Raw genomic sequence first — 19,074 nt, forward strand, 5'->3', positions numbered from 1 at the left:
CTATCTATCTGTCTGTCTCTCTATCTGTCTATATTGACTACTACAGAGAGAAGGTTGTAATTCACAGGAATGTAGTAGCAGGTTTCTGTTTGTTCTTATTGGAAAAATCCCCCTATTCTATCATATAGAGCCGTTATCGCTATTCAGTTCATCCAGACCTGATGTAACTGGACCTTTGCGCGTAGTAGTTGAACTCCTGCTTTAGAAGACGGGATAAATTATTTTAGGTAATCAGAAAAGTGTAATTTGACCAGAGGTGTGTTACCATGTTGATGGCGTACTCTCTGTAAGTGCTGCGTTCTGACTACTGCTAAACAAAAAGATGTGAGGTTATTTATTGATTCTGCTTATTTATTAATTTCCCCATGTGCGCTATATCCTGTACGCAGCAGTGGCGAGATCATTGCACTTGGCAGACAGCAGCAGTCGCTGGTGCCAGCGTTGCGTGTGTAATGCATTTTTAAGGCGTAAGTCAGGCCCGCTGGTTGAGACAGTGCCCGGCTCCGAGTGTGATGCCATTGTTGGGGGCGGGCGCGGCGCTCCAGTGCTTTGGGGTAATGAAAGTAACTCCCGGCTGTGGGTTGGGTCAGCAAGTCCCATTTGGACAAGGCGGCACGGTAAGTATGACATTCCTTCATGCAACATTAACCTCCCAGTGAATTGCACGCGCAATTGGTTATTAAATACCGCTCCTATGATTTGGTGGAAGCGCTTGCCGTCCATTAATGGCTCGGTGCATAATACATGATGGAGGAAGAGAAGCTTTAGGCAGCCTGAGCCTGTAAGGATGATTTGTTTTAAGCTGCAGATGATGTATTTGTTGGTAAGGTTGGTTGTCCTTTTATGCTCTGCGCTTACAGAATTACGGCATTTGCATTCTGAAAAAAGTCATGCGCTGAATTGGTTTGAGTGAAATGTGCACATCATTTCCAGACGAATGGAGTTTATTTCATCAGTTTCAGCTTTCAGTTTGATTAAGGGGGAGTTCCACCAATTGGTAGGTGGATACATAGATAGTAAACAGAGCGGTTCAGAGCGGTTTGGTGTGAAACGCTCTGTTCTAGAGGAACTGGCCGAGTCAGAGCTGTTCACAGTGGTGGTGATAGGAACCAGACGTCCACCTCTAAAAGCCCCCTCACAGAAAGTTCCTACATGAAGTAGTTATGAATATGTTCCCTGATGCTTTGTTCTTTGTACAGTATTTTTGAGATACAGAAGGCCTAAAATCTATTTTTTAAAGTCCATTCAGGGATGTTATCTAAGGATAATAGTCCCCAAAGGAAACAATCGAGATTTCCTGCCTTTTTCCCATCATCAACATTCCATATGAAGTCAGAAGACTTGTGTAGGTTCTAAATGTCTATATCTGTGTTGTAGTCATAGAGACCCCTGGTTCCAATCACCACCGCTGTAAAGATATCTGAACCATTTCACACCAAACCTTGCAACCTGTGCAAAAGTTGGAGACCACCCTTCATTTATTTAATTTACAGTACAAACTGCCATTAAGTGCACGCTACTCATTTTTCAGAAGAGGAGATTAGATGGATTATAATCCGCTTGCATGAGGACGGAGAAAGTCAAAAGAAAAATAACTGAGAAAATAGTTTCCCAAACTAGAGAACAGAAAGAAAGGACTGAAAGGACGTGTAGCTGATCATGAAGAAGCTCACTGAGAAAAGGAGACGGACCCATCAAAGAAAGAAGCTGAACGATGGGCTGACCACCCCAGAGCCCAGGCCTCAGCACCGCTGAATGTGTCTGATGACTTCAGAGTAGAGAGTAGAGGCTGTTACTGCAGCAGAGGTACTTTTGAGTTTGGTAGAAACATTGGATGAGTAGGTGTCCACACACTTTTGGCCACATAGTGTAGCAAGTGTTTGTTGAAAATTTGACATGCCGTTAAAAATATACAGACCGCTCCACAGAACTGGTTCAGACTGAGCTCCTAGAGTTCAACATTATTAAAATAATAATACAGTTTTCAGACCTTAGATGTCAAGTGCTGGTCTATTTAAACCTCAAGCATTAATTTAATGTTTGTCAAACTTGACACACGTTTTTAAAAATGCATGGAAATATATTTTTATTTTGGGGAAACAGACGCAAAGCTAATCAGACAAAGAAGCTGGACGGTGGACTGACCACCCCAGAGTCCAGGCCAGACCACTGAATGGGTTTGATTAGTTCAGAAAATCATCAACCAGCTTCTAAGACTGAACTTTGGAGGCGTGTCTGCAGGTTCTTCAAGGAGCTGAAACTGAGACTCCTGAGAAGAACGGAAGCTGGAATGAAGTCATAAACACACATATTGACATCACATTAATGCCTCTGTGTAACTTGTACTTTAAAATGGTCATTTTGACTGTAAAATAAATAAATGACGGGTGTAAATCACCCAGAGCATCACTTTGCTCTGTGTTTCAGTGGTTAAAAGTAGTTTGATTGATGAAAAGTCAGCTGATCACTTATTTATTTATTTATTTGTTGTGCGCCAATCGGCCGAACGATACCCGATAAAGTGTCAAAATCTCCGTTCTTACTGCACACTATCGACACCGGACCCCCGGGTCATTTATTAGGGTTGTAATTTGTCCAATTATCGAGGAGCTCACGTCGGCCGGCCTTATTTACCGCAGGTATCGATCGAATATTAGTTACCCCGCGTGGCTGTGTTTTATTTATAACAAAGGCTATCGTCGAGCCCATCCATCAGGGGCCTGCAGCCAGCGCCTGCGCCCGGCCAGACAAATGTGATATGGATCAGATCGGCCAGGGCGAGCCTCCGCAGCGCAGATGCGGCCTATTAGCATACGAGGCAGCAGGTAGGCTGCCAGAGGAGGAATCAATGGCTCCATAAATCTGCAGGCCGAAAGGATGTCTTTACCTAATAAAACATAAAACGGCCATAAAGAGCGTCAGAATCTGGAGACGCGAGTTTCTTTTACAGCTCAGCTAACAAGGCCTGAGAAATTTGTCGAGGTACATTAAGGAAAGAAGCCTGTTTGCATTGCATTGTTGGGGTTCTTTTGGAGAAGTGCCATAGAAGAACCGCTGTTGGTTCCCTAAAGAGTGCATGCCTCTGAAAGCTCCCTCCCAGAGAGCCATTACATACAACCATTATGCCTTAATTGTACCTGATGCCTGAGACATTGTGTTCTTATATCTAACTTGAGCATATTTTTGATTGAATGGTGCTATTTTTTTATCTTGTTATAGCTTTCATTGCCTTCCTGCAAGGAGTACCGTTCTGTTGAGGCTAAAAATAAGGTTTTTATATTATTAGTACATTTACTTGTTTGATGATTTTTAATATCTACACAGTCCTTCTCCTTCAGCAGCTTATTGCAACCTCCGTGGTCTCACAGGGCTTTGTGATGTGACGTTCGCTGATGTGTTTAAAATTCTGTTAAAAGGTAATGGGAAGAGTTCAGCCTTTAATAAGAAACGCTGTAGAAACATGAATTACATTAATGACGGCAATAAAATGCTGCTCACTGCGGTGCTGTTGTGGCCGGGTTTCAAACCGGTTTGTGGCCCGGTTGGTGAGGACCTTTAAAGAGCCACCCACTGCAAGGTTCTTCAGGAAACTTAAGGCGGTTGTACAGCCGCCCATAAAATGTACAGCACTTTGGCATCTACAAAGCTACTTAATTGTCCGTTTCGAGTAGAAAAACACCGATATCACAATAAATACAGGTAATATTAAAGGAAAATTCTCCTGGATTTTCGAATTTTTGAATAATTCAGTGAGAATTGTTCACACTGGTGGTGATAGGAACCAGACGTATACATAGCAGAACGTTTTTGTATTAAACTTGTACAAACTTGCTGCCTGAAGAATTATTAAAACTTAAAATTCTTAAAATTCGTTTTTAAATTATAGAAGTCTAAAAAGATAATTAAAAAAAAAACCTGTTAAGGGCAGAGATGTATCTGCAGAGTGTTGTGAGGCAAGTAAAACATTTATGACTTTCCACTATTTTCCATCATCAACATTCAGTATGAGCTCAGAAGACTTGTGTCGGTTCTCTGGTGGTTCTGGATGGTAAATAAAGTGTCTGTATCTGTGTTGTAGTCATGGCGACGCCTGGTTCCCATCACCACCACTGGAAAGACGTCTGAGCATCTCCAATCAATATTATAGTGATACTTTTTTTGATTCCACAAACGGGGAAATTCCATGAAGTGAAACACCACATACACACTAGTGAACACACACACTAGGGGCAGTGAGCACACTTGCCCGGAGCAGTGGGCAGCCCTATCCACGGCGCCCGGGAGCAGTTGGGGGTTAGGTGTCTTGCTCAAGGACACCTCAGTCATGTGCTGTCGGCGCTGGGGATCAAACCCGGCGACCTTCCGGTCACAGGGCCAGATCCCTAACCTCCAGCCCACGACTGCCCCATATTAATATCAATATTTAACACCAAACCGCTCTAAATGACTTTATTTGTATTCGCAAGGACTGAAATATTCAGTAAATGTGAACATTTGATGGGATTCGACTTTAACTTCTTTCATTTAAAGTCTCTAGAGCTGCAGCCAGATGCGAGTGGTGGTCTGGTCATCCCACGTGGGGTCTGTGTTTATTTATTTATTGAACTACCACTGTAAAGACATCTGAACCGTTTCAGACCAAACCTCCTTACATCTCACAGGAGTACAGTAAGATAAGTGATACTTTTTTAATCCCACAAACAGGGAAATTCCACCCATCCATGAAGTGAAACACCACATAACCACACCAGTGAGCACACACACACTAGGGGGCAGTGAGCACACTTGCCCGGAGCGGTGGGCAGCCCTATCCACGGCGCCAATTGGGGGTTAGGTGTCTTGCTCAAGGACACCTCAGTCGTCATGGACTGTCGGCGCTGGGGATCGAACCGACAACCTTCCGGTCACAGGGCCAGTTTCCCAACCTTCAGCCCACGACTGCCCCCTAAATGTGATGTTCCGTATGTCAGTGTGTTCATCCATTCCCTAACCTCTCCGTGTGGAAGCCCCGTATTATTCGCAGCTCTCAGTCAAAACTGGCTGCTCAGTCCCTCATTATGTTGTTTGTATTTGTTCTAATGGTGTTTGTACAGCAGAAACACCCTTCCTGCTGATATAAGTGCATTTAAATGCTTTGCTTATGAGAATAAAGCGTTTGCACAGGACTGTATGGATTTTTTTTTTTTTTTTTTTACTCCAACATGATTCCGACCTGGCTGACGATCACATTACAGTGAGTTAATTATGTTTGTCCTTATTCCAGCATACTAGCTTAATGGCTGGGGCATGAATGTGGACCTGTGCCTGCTAGGGTTGTGCCAGAAACACACTGAAAGGCAGGAAAACAGAAAATAGGCAGGATGTTACCTGTACATGCGAGGAAGGTCAGTAGAACCATTCAGAGCCGGACGTGTGTCGGTTTGCTGCGAGCTGTTTAGATTTTTTTGTTTTTTTTTTACAGATTGTCCCAAAGGACAGTACAGTGTGTGTGTGATCACGGAGCAAAAGCATTGCTTGCTTGATCTGATATATTTGGCAGCCCAACCATTTTCTACAGCTGGCATGGCAACCGGTATCTCCTCTGTACGGCACTGGCAGTCAGAGAGCACTGCTCACGTGAACATGTCACACAATGATGATTATGGCAGATAGAACAGCAAGACGGTGCGAGACGCCCCACTGTTTAACGCCTATGACTCTATAGGTTGACGAAGCATTAAGCCATGAGAGGCTGTGCGTTACAAGTGTTCTTAGGCACAATGTCCTAAAACTTCCTTTCCTGTGGTAAAATCACTGTAATGCATGGCCTGAAGTAGCTCGAATAACAATGAACATGCACTGTTTAACGCAGAAACCTTCACTTTATAAGTACTTTTTGGACACCAAACCAACACCACGAGTCTTATTTAGCACCAATCCAGCGGCGCCCTCTTCTCACACTGGGGCCGAGTCTCAAACGGCTCCCTGCTCCCTACATAGTGCACTACATAGGGGTTTAAATACTGGATCCTGCAGCCCAGCAGAGCAAAATACAGCTAAGAAACTCAAACACGCCCACACTCGATACATGATGCACTGTTTGGCTGTAGAGGCTAGAACTTCTACACTTTCATAGCTAGAACGCTAGGGCTGGGGGAAAAGATTGATTCTTAGATGCATTATAAATGTCAAAATCGATTTTCTACGTTTTAATTTATAACGTGATGTTGATGGAACGCAAAGGGCAGAACTTAGAGGTGGGTAAGTGCAGCGCTCGGGCAGTCTGCATGAGCGAGAAATCTGTCCGGCTCTGTTAAAGCCAGGTCCGGTCAGGAGTCGCAACCCAAATGATAAAAAGAGCCGTTTTGTCCTTTGTGTCCTTTGACCAGGCCACATTGGGAGCTGCAGCATTTAACGTCCATCATGTCTCAGTGTGGGTTGATGTCCAGTATAGGCTAAACAGTATAAACGAAAACACAGACTTGGTTTACTCTGCTTTAAGCTTCAGCTCAGCTGCAGCCACTTTCCTCAAAAGTAGAGCAGCTTATTGTAAAATGTCTCTCAACGTTCGGCTGCTTTACGAGGCCGAAGTCGCTTCTTATTCTCCAGCTTCTTGTTCCAATTTTCCCGTTCCACCTTAAATTCTGACTGAGGAATGTTTGAAGTGTGTAAGACATTCAAGTGACTTTTTTCATCGTGATGTAGTGTTAGGGCTACATGACCCTCTAAACATTGAGTTATGAGAAAAACCGGTAAGATGGAGCACACCGATGTGAGAACCCACCAATGTGAGAATTTTCTCTGTTAAAAATTACAGTAACCATCATATCTTTTTAATGTTTGTCATTTGAGTGGATTATGGTCCTTTTCTACATATAGTGTAAAAACTGCTAGTAGTGCTTGTCTTGGTGCCTCAGTAGCTAGCTGGCTAAATTTCCCATTCCACCTTAAATGGTGCAGCAGGTACCTCCTGGCTCCTTAGACATCAGAACTGCTGCTCCTTTTAAGGTGGAACAGGACAATTTGAACAAGAATCTGGCAAATAGACTTCAGCTTCATATCACTGAAGAATTAGTGGGGTGGGTGATCATAAATAATTGCCCCCCTCTTTAAAGACACATGATGCCCTAAATGTAACTAAAGGCCAGCAGTGAGGAGCTGAACTTTCCCTGCAGACGGGCAGGGTCGCCTACAGAGCGGCTGTTAATGAAGTGATGCTCTTTTAATTTGAGGCCCCCATTTCAGAGGGAAGATCTCAACCACTGCCCTGTACCTCAGTTCCAAAGGGCAACACTCAGAAACAAGGTGTAGGGGTAAAAATGAGAAATGAGACTGGGCTGTAGATTCGTAGTCCAGCAAAGTCTTGTAGTGCACTTTTTAGCAAGCTGAAGGTTCTCCACCAAGGGGAGCTGTTGGTGCTAAAGTAGGTTTTGGTGCTTCAGATAAATAACACTCTCATTGTCCACCTCTATGGTCCACTACAGTAGTGTGTCCAGTGTGTGGAAGGATACGCGAAACGAGGTACACTGTGTCCTAAACTGCCCCACTTCTTTAGGATCACTCATTCTCACATTGGCATTTTAATGCAAACACAGCTTGTAGAGCCTCCACAGAAAAGCACTGCAACAGCAATGAGGCAATCGCGCACGAGTCTGGGGTCACTATGCCCAGCGCCAAGTGTCGGCTAGAGGGAGAGAAAGCCCCCCAGCGTTGGACTGAGGGGCAGTGGAACTTTTCAGCCAGCTGTCAGCTTCATCAAGCAAGCTAAGGTCAAGTCATGCGGTTATTAATGAGATGGATAAGGAAAAAGCCGAACTCATAGGCCTCCAGCCGTCCTCCGAGTTTCATCAGCTGCTGTTTTTCGCCCTAGAATATGTTCCCTTAAAAAAAAATAAAATAAAAAATGCAGAATCCAAAATGTTGCCATAAGACGACGACTTGGAAATCGATTGTCATGATTGCAGCATTCATCAGCATGTAACCCGCCCAAGCAGGAGGATGGAGAGACCAGCCCGTCTCATATCGCTTATTCAGCCCTGCACCTCGCCAAATGAAAATACCATCTGCGGCTGAAAGATGATTTTACAGTGGTTCACGCCACCATATCAATAACCGCAACCTCATTACTGTAGTTGCACTTATTCTTTGACACGTGTCAGGATGAGAGATCGTCAGTGATTTCTTATGTAAATGAAATCAACCCACAGTGAGCCTCACTTAAGCGTGCACCCTCTCAAGGACAAGTCGCAAACCGCAGTTCGTCTTTCACAACCGTTGCCTGACGTCCCGGCAGCATATCCAAAATGTTTTATTCCATACGTTCACGTAAGAAGTATAAGCGCTTGGAATGCTCTTTGCCATTAATCATTGTTAGAAATGAACTTCTTATTATTGGAGTGGATTTAGAATAATGGCACCATTTGTTTTTACGTTCCCGGGGAACTGTCCTTTTCCTACGGTAGCTCATTAATAAGGCATATCCCAATGAATTCCCCTCAGGTCTCATCTCCCATTTCATTTGTAAATGGTTAGTCAGTAGTCTGACCGATGTATCAGTTGGCTGGTATTAGAAGGATTTTCCGAGAGCCTCTTTGGTTTGATAGAGTTTACAATTTCGCAGTTTTGTTCATCAGTATGCATTCCAGAAAGAGCCAATGGGAATCCCTGTGGTGTCACCAACTCCTGACTGCTAGCCACTGATCTGTAGACCAATATATCGCTGCTGTCGGAACAAAACCTTGTATCTTCGTTTTTGTAATTTTTCAGTTTTTTAAATAATTTGGAAGCACCTGTTGTCCTTTACATACTGTGTAAATTTCATGACGAATGGACCAAAGTAAACGCGCCAGAATGACGTGGAAAGACGTCTGGTTCCATTGACTTACACTAAAAGGAAAGTAAGTTTTTTCCTTCTCCTGTAAAGTTACTATTTTGGAGATATGAGGTTTTGATCCGACAGCAGCGATATGCAACCAAGGTGGCATTAGCGTAAGTGTGACCTGTTTTGACAAACAGTCAGAAAAAAGATGGTAATTCTATCTTGATTCAGCTCAAAGTAGAGAAGTTGTTGACCCTTTCAGCCAGAGAACAGAATCCAAACTGAGGCAATGTATTCAGACAGCCAGCTACCATTCTGTCCATGTTAGACATCGATTTGAAGACACTTACTACAGTCTTACAGCTGTGATAAGATATTCAGCTTCCGAGCTGCAATGTTGGCTAAGCTGCCCTCCTTTTTTCGCTCATCAGCTAGTGAAAAAAAACAGCCCATCATCAAAAAAACTCCCAAAAGCACTTCCACCTTCAAGATGCATCATCATCAGAATGTTTTCGTAGTTAAATGTGTAAAAATGTAAAGTAAATTCAGAGATTTGTTTCTTCACACATTATACATGTTAGAAAATAACTGCTATTGTTTTTCCATTATGCAAAATATACAGAGTGATTCAAAAAGATTCGTCTGATTTCAAAGTGCCATGTTTTTCCAACCATGAGGCACCCGGAGCCAATCACATTCCAACTGTAAGCGGGGGACATAGAGTTTCTGACTGGCTCCTTCAGTCTGAGAGGAGCTGAGACCCCTGAGCAGAACGTTCTGCGTTCTCCACGTCACTCAGAGTGAATCCGTCAGAACTGTGCAGCCTGATTTTCATCAGCAGTGAAGCTCCAGCAGCTCAGAGCGTTCGGCGCTGGTTCCACAGCACTGGATGATCTCCGAAATCCCACTGAAAGAGCCGTGAGAGCAGCGACGCCCGACCCTCAACCCAGTCTGGGATGAGTTTGACTGTGGTGTTGATGTCGTCCGTACAGCTGGAGGAGGTTCAGACTGAGACCTTCTACAATTACATAATAAACTTTTTTTATAATATAATATACACTCACCGGCCACTTTATTAGGTACAGTTCAGTTGCTTGTTAACACAAATAGCTAATCAGCCAATCGCACGGCCGCAGCTCACTGCATTTAGGCATGTAGAGGTGGTCAAGACAACTTGCTGAAGTGCAGGCCGAGCATCAGAACGGGGAAGAAAGGGGATTTAAGGGGCTTTGAACGTGGCGTGGTTGTTGGTGCCAGACGGGCTGGTCTGAGTATTTCAGAAACTGCTGATCTGCTGGGATTTTCACGCTCAACCATCTCTAGGGTTTACAGAGAACGGTCCGAAAAAGAGGGAATATCCAGTGAGCGGTCAGTTGTGTGGACGAAAATGCCTTGTTGATGTGAGAGGTCAGAGGAGAATGGGCAGACTGGTTCCAGATGATAGAAAGGCAGCAGGAACTCAAATAACCAACCAGAATCTCTGAGGAACGTTTCCAACACCTTGTTGAAACGAAGACCTTTTAACCTTTTACTAGGTGTACCTAATAAAATGGCCGGTGAGTGTATAATATTTATTAAATTATAAAATCTAAAAAATGTGAATAATTTTTATGCTTGCTATGTTTTAATCAGTCCAGTTCAGCTGGTTGAAATAAATCCTTTTTTACACAGCTTTCAACTAGGAAAGCTTTTTCTAGAGCAGTGGTCACCATCACTGATCCAGAATTTCTGCCTTCCGTCTAATCCCAACCACAACTGGCCACGCCAGTTAGCTTCCTCAGAAGACCAAGATTGGCCAAAATTGGCAAGATTAGCTGCAGGTTGGAACTAAACCCTGCAAAACTAACCTTAAACCAAAGAACTAACCTTAAACGTCCATCCATGATATCATCAGGTATCAGAATTCTAAACTTCATGAAATCAGTATCAGTGTCAGTGAAGATGTTCTGATCAGTCGGGCTCTGTTCGCTAGTCAGTCGTACTGAAGCGAATTCCATCATCTTTATGCTGAAAATCTTAAAAGGAGCCCAGCTCCAAAAGCACCATGCATCTCTCCGGCTTTGTTATAAGGCCTCTTTATATAAGGCCTCTTTGATACGAGGCTTTGTAGTGCATTAGTCCCTCATGAATACGGCAACGTACAGTATGCAAAGCAGACCCCCGTCGAGACTCCTGTGTGGTTTTATTAAAATGTATCAGATGAAATGATATCAAGCGAGTCCCTTTCACACAGCCTTACTGCGTACACGGGATCAGTCAGTCACTAATGTCCTACAGAAGTGCAGTATAGCTTCCTGCCTATGAACTGTCGAGCTGTCAGAGTTCTAGTGAGGGTTTGGGCTTGGAAGGGCTGGGTGATGATGTAACTCCAGGTGGAACTGACAAAGTCTGCTCTCCAAACTTCGCTGGGCCTCCTGAGGGCTGTGCAGGGAGGCTGGATTCAAGGGTTTGTGAGGAAGCTTGGGGGTGGTCTTCACTTTGAGCTGAGCCGGTCCAAAAACTTGGACTACACGTTTAATCCTGGCTCTTTTAGAGAGGAATTCCGCCAATTCCACTCAGCCGTTGCGATGTAAAGCAAGGCATTCAGAGTGGTTTGATATGGAATACTTACTGATTATCCTCACAGTGGTGGTCATAGGAGCCCAGGGGTCACCATGTTTACAACACAAATATTGCTATATCATTTACCATCCAAAAAAATAGTGGAAAATCTTACGAAGCATATTTTATTTGCATGCCTTTGCCTTATAATGCCGTATAAGCGCCTCTCCACCACGAATAGATTTTAAAAAATACGTTTTAAATCAAAATCTTCAATCAAACAAACATTAAGTGTTATCTCAGGCAGAGAATCCATAACAGTTTCATGTAGGAACTGTCTGTGAGGGAGCTTTTAGAGGTGGACGTTTGGTTCCTATCACCGCCACTGTGAACAGTCCTGAAGCATTTCACCTCAAACCACTCTGAGTGACTTTGTTTGCATATTATTGACTGAATTATGCAGAAAGTTTGAAAAAAAATAACAGAGTCCCCCTTTACAAGAGTCCATTAATGACACCCAATCTGCTAATATTGAATGAAATCAGCGCTAACTGCCCCCAGAAAGCGGCCTGCTAGCTCTCATCCACTAGGCACATTCGCGTTGTTGGCTGAACCCAAATTTAGCTCACTAACTCATAAGTCTTGCTTTGAGGCTCACTGCTGTTATGAAAGTACAGCCCCCTTTATGACTGTGTGGCGCTGGTTCGAGGAGCATTCGATGCCAATCTGTGGCAGTTTATGCTGATCTAGGCTCAGTTTACAGCCTAAAGTCCATGTTAGAGCAACACTCTGAACCAGAAACGCCAGCGCCTCAACCGAGCTGGCCAACGGCCAAAGGCTGGACATTGTAAATGACCAGACGGCGAAAGCAATCTGTCAGTTCGCTCCAAAAAATAGCCTCGTAAGACTGATTGCGATACAGATAGAGGACGCTGACTGTAGTCTGCGGCGCTGTGCATGTCTGCGTGGGCCTCCTCATCTGCGTGCCAGTCTAAAGGCAGCGTTTGGCTTTGATCTGGGCCGCAGCTGGATTTGTCAGCGGCCTGTTTAAAGCCATAAATCAGAGCGGGGATGACTGGCTCTTATTAAACATGATTAAATGATCCAGTGGGCCGAGGCCGCCGAGCTCTCTGAATCAATAACCGCTCTGTAAAGCTGATTTTGAGTGGAAAACAAAGTCATACAAATCCTAATTGGCTGTGGGATTCAGCTAACCAAAGGGACACCGGTAATGATCCCGTTTCTGCGCCCGCAGGCTCTGGCAGACCGTTCCGTGAATCGAACCCGGCGCGAATCGACGTCTCGCCAGAAACGGAGCAGTTTGTGTGGAGGATGGGGACGCGTCCAGGTGCCCGGGCCCAGAGGGAGAGTCGGCCCAGCTGTTTGGGTGTTTCTGGGCCTCTGATAGCTAGAAATGAAAGTAGCACTTCACCCTAATCTGCCCGTGTTGATTACGGTGAATGAAGGCTAGCTCAGGCCTAAGGCAGGCCTAAGTCTAACGGACTGCTACTAGTGTTCAGTCATCATTTCATCTCCTTTTACAATATAGCGCCGCTCATCTGATGCCCTAAAATAAACGTGACCGTGCATAACGCTTACCAACTGCTGCTACGCTGAGCTCAGTGTTATTTCACTCATTAGCAGTCCGTCAGTCCGGTAGCTTAGCCTACGTATTGCTAACTAGATGCTGTTTTCATCAGTTGTCCGGTTTTTGTCCTGAATGTGACTCGTGAAGCGTGGATGAAAGCTACTTCAGGCCTGAAGTGTGATCTTCATAATGCTAACCGGCACCCACACATTTCCCTCATTAATATTTCGCGCATTAGCATTTAGAATGAACCATGTGTTTTCGGTGTAGCGCTGTTCTGTACGCCCTAAAATGAAAGCTAATGATGTCCAGAATCCTACTCTGCATAATGTTAACCAGCTGCTACAACATTGAGATGATGATGATGATGATGATGATGATGATGATTATTATTATTATTTAATTCATCAGCATTTTGAGTGAAGCGCTCCTTTAAAATAAGCTAATGCAGAGCAGAAGATAACTAACTAGATGCTGTCTTCATTAGCATTTTGAGTGGTTATCTTTTAAAATACAGCCCTGTTTTTCTTCTGGACGTGACTCAAGCTGAAGCGTGACGGAAAGCTAATACAGGCCCGAAGAGCGATCAGCATAATGCTAACCGGCACCAGTACATTCCCTTCATTAATATTTTGTTCATTAGCATGTGGAGGGAAATACTCGTTTACAATGCGTCGCTGTTTTTGTTAAAAAATGACGTCGTAATGCTGCCCGGCTGCGGCAACACTGAGTCCATTATTGTTTAATTCATTAGCATTTTGATTTGACATTGTAATCTGTGGTGATAGAAGAGAGCAGGTGGAAGAGAATCTGGAGAGGTGGAGGTTTGCACTGGAGAGGAGAGGAATGAAGGTCAGTAGAGACAAGACGGAATACATGTGTGTGAATGAGAGGGAGGCAGGTGGAAAGGTGAAGATGCAAGGAGTCGAGGTCGTAAAGGTGGATGACTTCAAATATCTTGGGTCAACCATCCAGAGCAATGGACAGTGTAGAAAAGAGGTGAAGAAGTGGGTGCAGGCAGGATGGAGTGGGTGGAGACGGGTGTCAGGGCTGATGTGTGACAGAAGGATAGCAGCAAGAGTGAAAGGGAAGGTTTACAAGACAGCAGTGCCTCCTGCTATGATGGACGGTTTGGAGACTGTGGCTCTGTCTAAAAGACAGGAGGCTGAGCTGGAGGTGGCGGAGATGAAGATGCTGAGATTTTCGTTGGGAGTGACAAGGATGGACAGGATTAGAAATGAGCAGATCAGAGGGACAGTGAAGGTGGAGCAGTTTGGAGATAAAGCCAGAGAGGCCAGGTTGAGATGGTTTGGGCATGTGTTGAGGAGGAATAGTGGATATATTGAGCAAAGAATGTTGGAGATGGAGCTGCCGGGTAGAAGGAGAAGAGGTAGACCTCAGAGAAGGTTTATGGATGTAGTGAAGGTGGACATGGAGATGGTTGGTGTGAAAGTAGAGGAGGCAGTGGATGGGGCAAGATGGAGGCAGATGATCCGCTGTGGCGACCCCTAAAGGGAGCAGCCGAAAGAAGAACTTTAGCATTTTGAATGAAGCCTGTTATTCCTGCAACTCTTTAACTGCCCACATGAGAGTGAAGCAGGAACGAGCGCTAGTGCAGACCAGACATATTGACTGCGTAACGCTAACTGGCCCCACTGCATTCCCCTCAGTAATGTATTATGAATTAGCCTATTGAGTGAACGGTGTGTCCCTGTGGACGGCCTGGGTGAAGCTGAAGCCTGAATGAAGGCTAATGCAGAGCCTTCATGATGCTAACTAGCCTCTATTTGTCATGCATTAGCATTCCGGAGCATCATTTTCCAATATTTTGTCCTAAAATGTCTCCGAATAGTAGCAGATCCGCGAATGAATGCTAATGCTGCCCACTAGGGTAACCTATATGATGCTAACGTCTTTATTAACGTTAACGTTATTATTGACTTCGTTATAATTTCAGATGGAACATTCCTTTAAAATTCGACCCTTTTAGCACATCCTAAACCGCTCGGATGAAGCCGAATCCTGAGCGAAAAGCTACCGCAGAGCCTACAAGATGCTAATGCCGCCCACTGTCGTAGCCTCTGTGAAGAACTTCTTGCTGTTTTCATTCATTAGCGTTAGCGTTGGCTTATTATTGAGCTCATGCGCGTTTTGGATGAAGCGTTCCTTTACAGTACGGCCACTGTCACCACATCCTAATCCACTCGGGTGAAACTGAAGCGTCAGTGAAAGCTAACGTGGAGCCTCCAAGATGCTAAGTAGCTTCTGTTCCGCCTTCGTTAGCATTCTGGAGCGTTCTTTTCCGATATTTTGTCCTAAAATGCAAGCAAGTAGTAGCTGATCCATGAATGAGTGCTAGTGCTGCCCACTCAGTCAGTGTACATGATGCCAACGTCTTGCTGTTTTCATGCATTAGCATCAGCATTGGCATTATTTTTTAACTCATTAGCCTTTCGGGGGAAGCCTAGGAGATGCTAACAAGCCTCTATTCTTCTTGTATTCAGTTTGGAGATAAAGCCAGAGAGGCCAGGCCATCCCCCCTGTCCCCCCCGCCGAGTATTTCTGCTACTGATATATGCTGTGAAATCAATAGCGCTGATTAATCTCAATATCACCACAGCGGTGTTTCTTCTCATCCGCGGACGCCGCCGTCTCCTCGGTTTTGATAAAGCCGTACTGCGTGTTAACCCCCCCAGCCCAGCCCTCCCCTCCCCTCCCCACGATACACACATCAACATTGTAAATTACTCCGAGTCATTTACGTCATTAAATCGAAGGGGGGGATAAATCCTCGCAATTTGCCAATAATTTCTTGGCTCGGCTGAAGCCCCTACCTGCGAGACGTACCGCTGATTAAACCTTGATTGCGGACGAGGACTGCTATGCATTATTAATGAAGCCGGGGATAATTGTCAAATTTTATGACATGGGGAGAGGTGGAAATTGGTTCCATGGTCAGTTTGAGGAATGATGAGAATTTGCCCCGCGCCGATGCCGCTGATAGCCTGGCATTAGTCACGGCCCTCCTGCGGCCGCCACCGCCGCCCGTGACTGAGCTAATGATAGTCATTTTGTAGCGTGACCATGCGCTGGAATACATTTGCGGGAGATAAAATGTCAGAAAATTTTGAGGCCTGCACTCTCCTTCACTTCATGCCGTTAACCTTTTTTTTCCCACCCTCCGTTCTTCGTGAAGGCGGAATGTGCTAACGTAGTAGCTCATTTTTAACGGGCCTGACAAAAGCACAATAATCCGGCGTTATGCAGGAGTAAAGTCGGTTTCATCCCACTATGCTCGAGTGCGCTTGAAGTGCAGGCGCTCTCTGATGGATGGATTCTGACTCGTCCCATCTACAGTGTATGACTTTGCTTTTTCAGCAGGGAGACTATTTTAAAACAGCTGATTCTGAGGTGGCTGCTGTCCTGGCCACTCTGACGGTACTTTACCGTAAAATTACAGCCCCTCCTGTGTTTCTGTCACTATGTTTACACTATGCAAACACTACAGGTATGATGTATATCAGGGGTCTTTAATTCAAATTCAATAAGGTCCATTTATGGAAAATCAAGCAAAGGTGGTGGGAGGGTTGCGGGGCAAAGCAGGGAGAGAGTCGAGCATCCTGACAGCCTGGTGGATGAAACCAGCCCGCCGTCTGCTGGTCCTGGCCCGGAGACTCCGCAGTCTTCTCTCTGATGGCAGCAGGCTGAGGAAGCTGTACAGTGGGTGAGTGTGAGTGCCATGCAGAGGGTTTTCCGGTTGAGACGGGAGCTGGATATCTCTGAGCGATGGGAGAGAGGTGCCAACGATCTTCTCAGAAGATCTCACAATGTACTGGAGTGTCTTGCGGCAGAACACGGTGCAGTCGCCATACCACATGGTGATGCAGCTGGTCAGGATGCTCTCAATGGTACCTCTGTAGAAGGTGCACATGATGGGGGCTGGGGCTCTGGTTCTTCTGGCCCGTTTGCGGGGGAAGTAGAGGCGCTGATGAACCCGTCTGGCAAGTGATGCTATATTGTTGGCCCAGGAGAGGTCGTCTGTGATGTCGGTCACACAAACATGACGATATGTCGCGTATTCTTTGGTTCAGATGCTTCATCCTAACGGGAGTTACGGCAGAATATTCAGGGCCTTGTACATTTTCCAGTGTGTTGTACTTGAATAAATTGAATTTGTGCACCAAAGATTGCAGAAAAATGCCATATTTAGGTCTATTCCTTGTAGAGGACATGTTCACTGGTCTTCACACAGAATATCAACAAAATGTGATTTGACAAGGTGCGTTTAAACTCCTGCTTAAAACTGTATATGTTTAATATTGATACATCAGTCCTAATGGTGCAGTAACAAAACAGCTCAATTCTAAGTGATAAATAAATAATATAAAAGAATGCTAAAATCTTTGTAACTATGAATTATGTCTGCTTTTGATACATAAAGCCATATAAAGCTTATAAGTGGACACCAGGGAAAAAGAAAACTGTATTATAGGCCTCTTTAAGTTCTTCTGGTTCGAGTTTAATATGCCCAGTGGCGGGACTGTTAGAGTTTTACCCTTTTTGGACTTATTACAGTATCCGCAAAAAGGTAAAATTCATGTCACATACTGCTGTATGTTTTTAGGAGGCTGACCATATTGCGCTTTGTCTCAATGGACTGCAGGTTGGAAGGGCGACCGCTGTGAAAGGAAGCGTAATGACTGTGTCTCGGGATTCTGCGTTAATAATTCCACCTGCATTGACCTGGCAGGGGATTATGCATGCGTCTGCCCTGAGGGATTCGCCGGTAAGTGGCTGATGCAATCAGTCTCTGATTATTCCGATTTCCCTCTTACATAATGTCTATCCAAACTACTCGACGCTGAGCCCGGCTCTGCGCATACCAATGAACAATGACCGAATGCACACTAATGAGAGGAAAAAATGTGGGAAGAAACAGAGAAATGAATGTAAGCCTGTCTCTGGGGTGGTTATAGAGGTAATTCGACTTTTAAGCACATCATTAATTGGAATTACACCAAACGTAAATATTTGAACCCCAGGGAAAGTGCGGATTTTTAAAGCAGTGTGCTCGGGAATCCAGTCTGAGCCCACAGGTGCCCAACATCATTTCATTTTCCTAATATGGACCCCTGTTTTTCATTTGCGCATATCCAGCCTCAGAGTTTAATGGCATTTTGTAATTTTACAAGCGAAGTCATAAGATCTGTTGGACATATTTGGGGAATTATACCGATTTTTCAACATTTCTCCATAATAACAGTCGATCAGAATGGTTTGGTGTAGAAGGGCTCGTTATTGAGCTCATCACCTTGCAATTTTCTGTTTAACGTTGGTGGTTATGAGGACCAGGATTCACAATGTCTGAGCACATATAGCTAGTTTGACGTGTCTTCAGTGGTGAACATGCCAATAGTGGTAAATGTTTTCAGGCAGTGAATTCATAACTATTTCATGTAGGAACTTTCTGTGAGGTGGACGTCTGGTTCCTATCACCACCGCTGTGAACAGTTCTGACTGTTCTGAAAAGTTTTTCTACAACAGAGCATTTCACACCAAATTCTTTCGACATTCTGAAATGCCTGATCAGAGCTTGTTTGAAAAAGAGCTCCCAGAACTCTCTGGTGCGTTTGTGTTTCCAGATGCGAGGCGGACGTTCTCAGGGTTGCACAGATGAGCTATTGCTCATCCTGCCCGGCGTCTCTGAGCTGCAGATAACACGGCCGTAAAAAGACGGCAAATGATGTAAAGTCGATTCTACTTAAAGCAGAAACAGAGTTCAGTCTTTGCATCTTGGAGCTCCTGAGTGGTGCAACCATCTGAACACTGGAGAGTTTGATCCTTAGTGATGCTACAGCCATTCATGGCTGGGAGTCCAGGAGAGCACAGTTGTCCTCGCTCTCTCTGGGTGGTTAGGATGCCACAGTCTAAAAGCAGTCTAAAAAGATGCAGTGGAGCATCTCAGGTCTCGGAGGAAACCTGTGCCGGCTTTCACCCTCCCAGCGTTGGTGGTATCTTGTGATTGGTGGAGTCCTACGTAGTGGGTGGAATTGAATACGACTAAATTGGGGACAAAATTGAAAAAAAAAAACCTCTCAGTCTTGCTTGTTTCAATGTGGCCCCAAATCCTGGTAGCTTATGTCATCTA

General features: G+C 44.8%; 1 protein-coding gene across 1 annotated transcript in view; it reads left to right on the forward strand.

The window, feature by feature from the left end:
- The window catches only part of eys (eyes shut homolog), a 445,373-nt gene that overhangs the window by 106,032 nt on the left and 320,267 nt on the right, over positions 1-19,074 (forward strand). Inside the window, exon 13 of the mRNA XM_037532720.1 lies at positions 17,590-17,712. Coding sequence (XP_037388617.1) covers positions 17,590-17,712 — 123 coding nt within the window. The remainder of the gene's footprint in view (positions 1-17,589; positions 17,713-19,074) is intronic.

The sequence above is a fragment of the Pygocentrus nattereri genome, chromosome 22 (assembly GCF_015220715.1).
Source record: "Pygocentrus nattereri isolate fPygNat1 chromosome 22, fPygNat1.pri, whole genome shotgun sequence".
Classification (NCBI taxonomy): domain Eukaryota; kingdom Metazoa; phylum Chordata; class Actinopteri; order Characiformes; family Serrasalmidae; genus Pygocentrus; species Pygocentrus nattereri.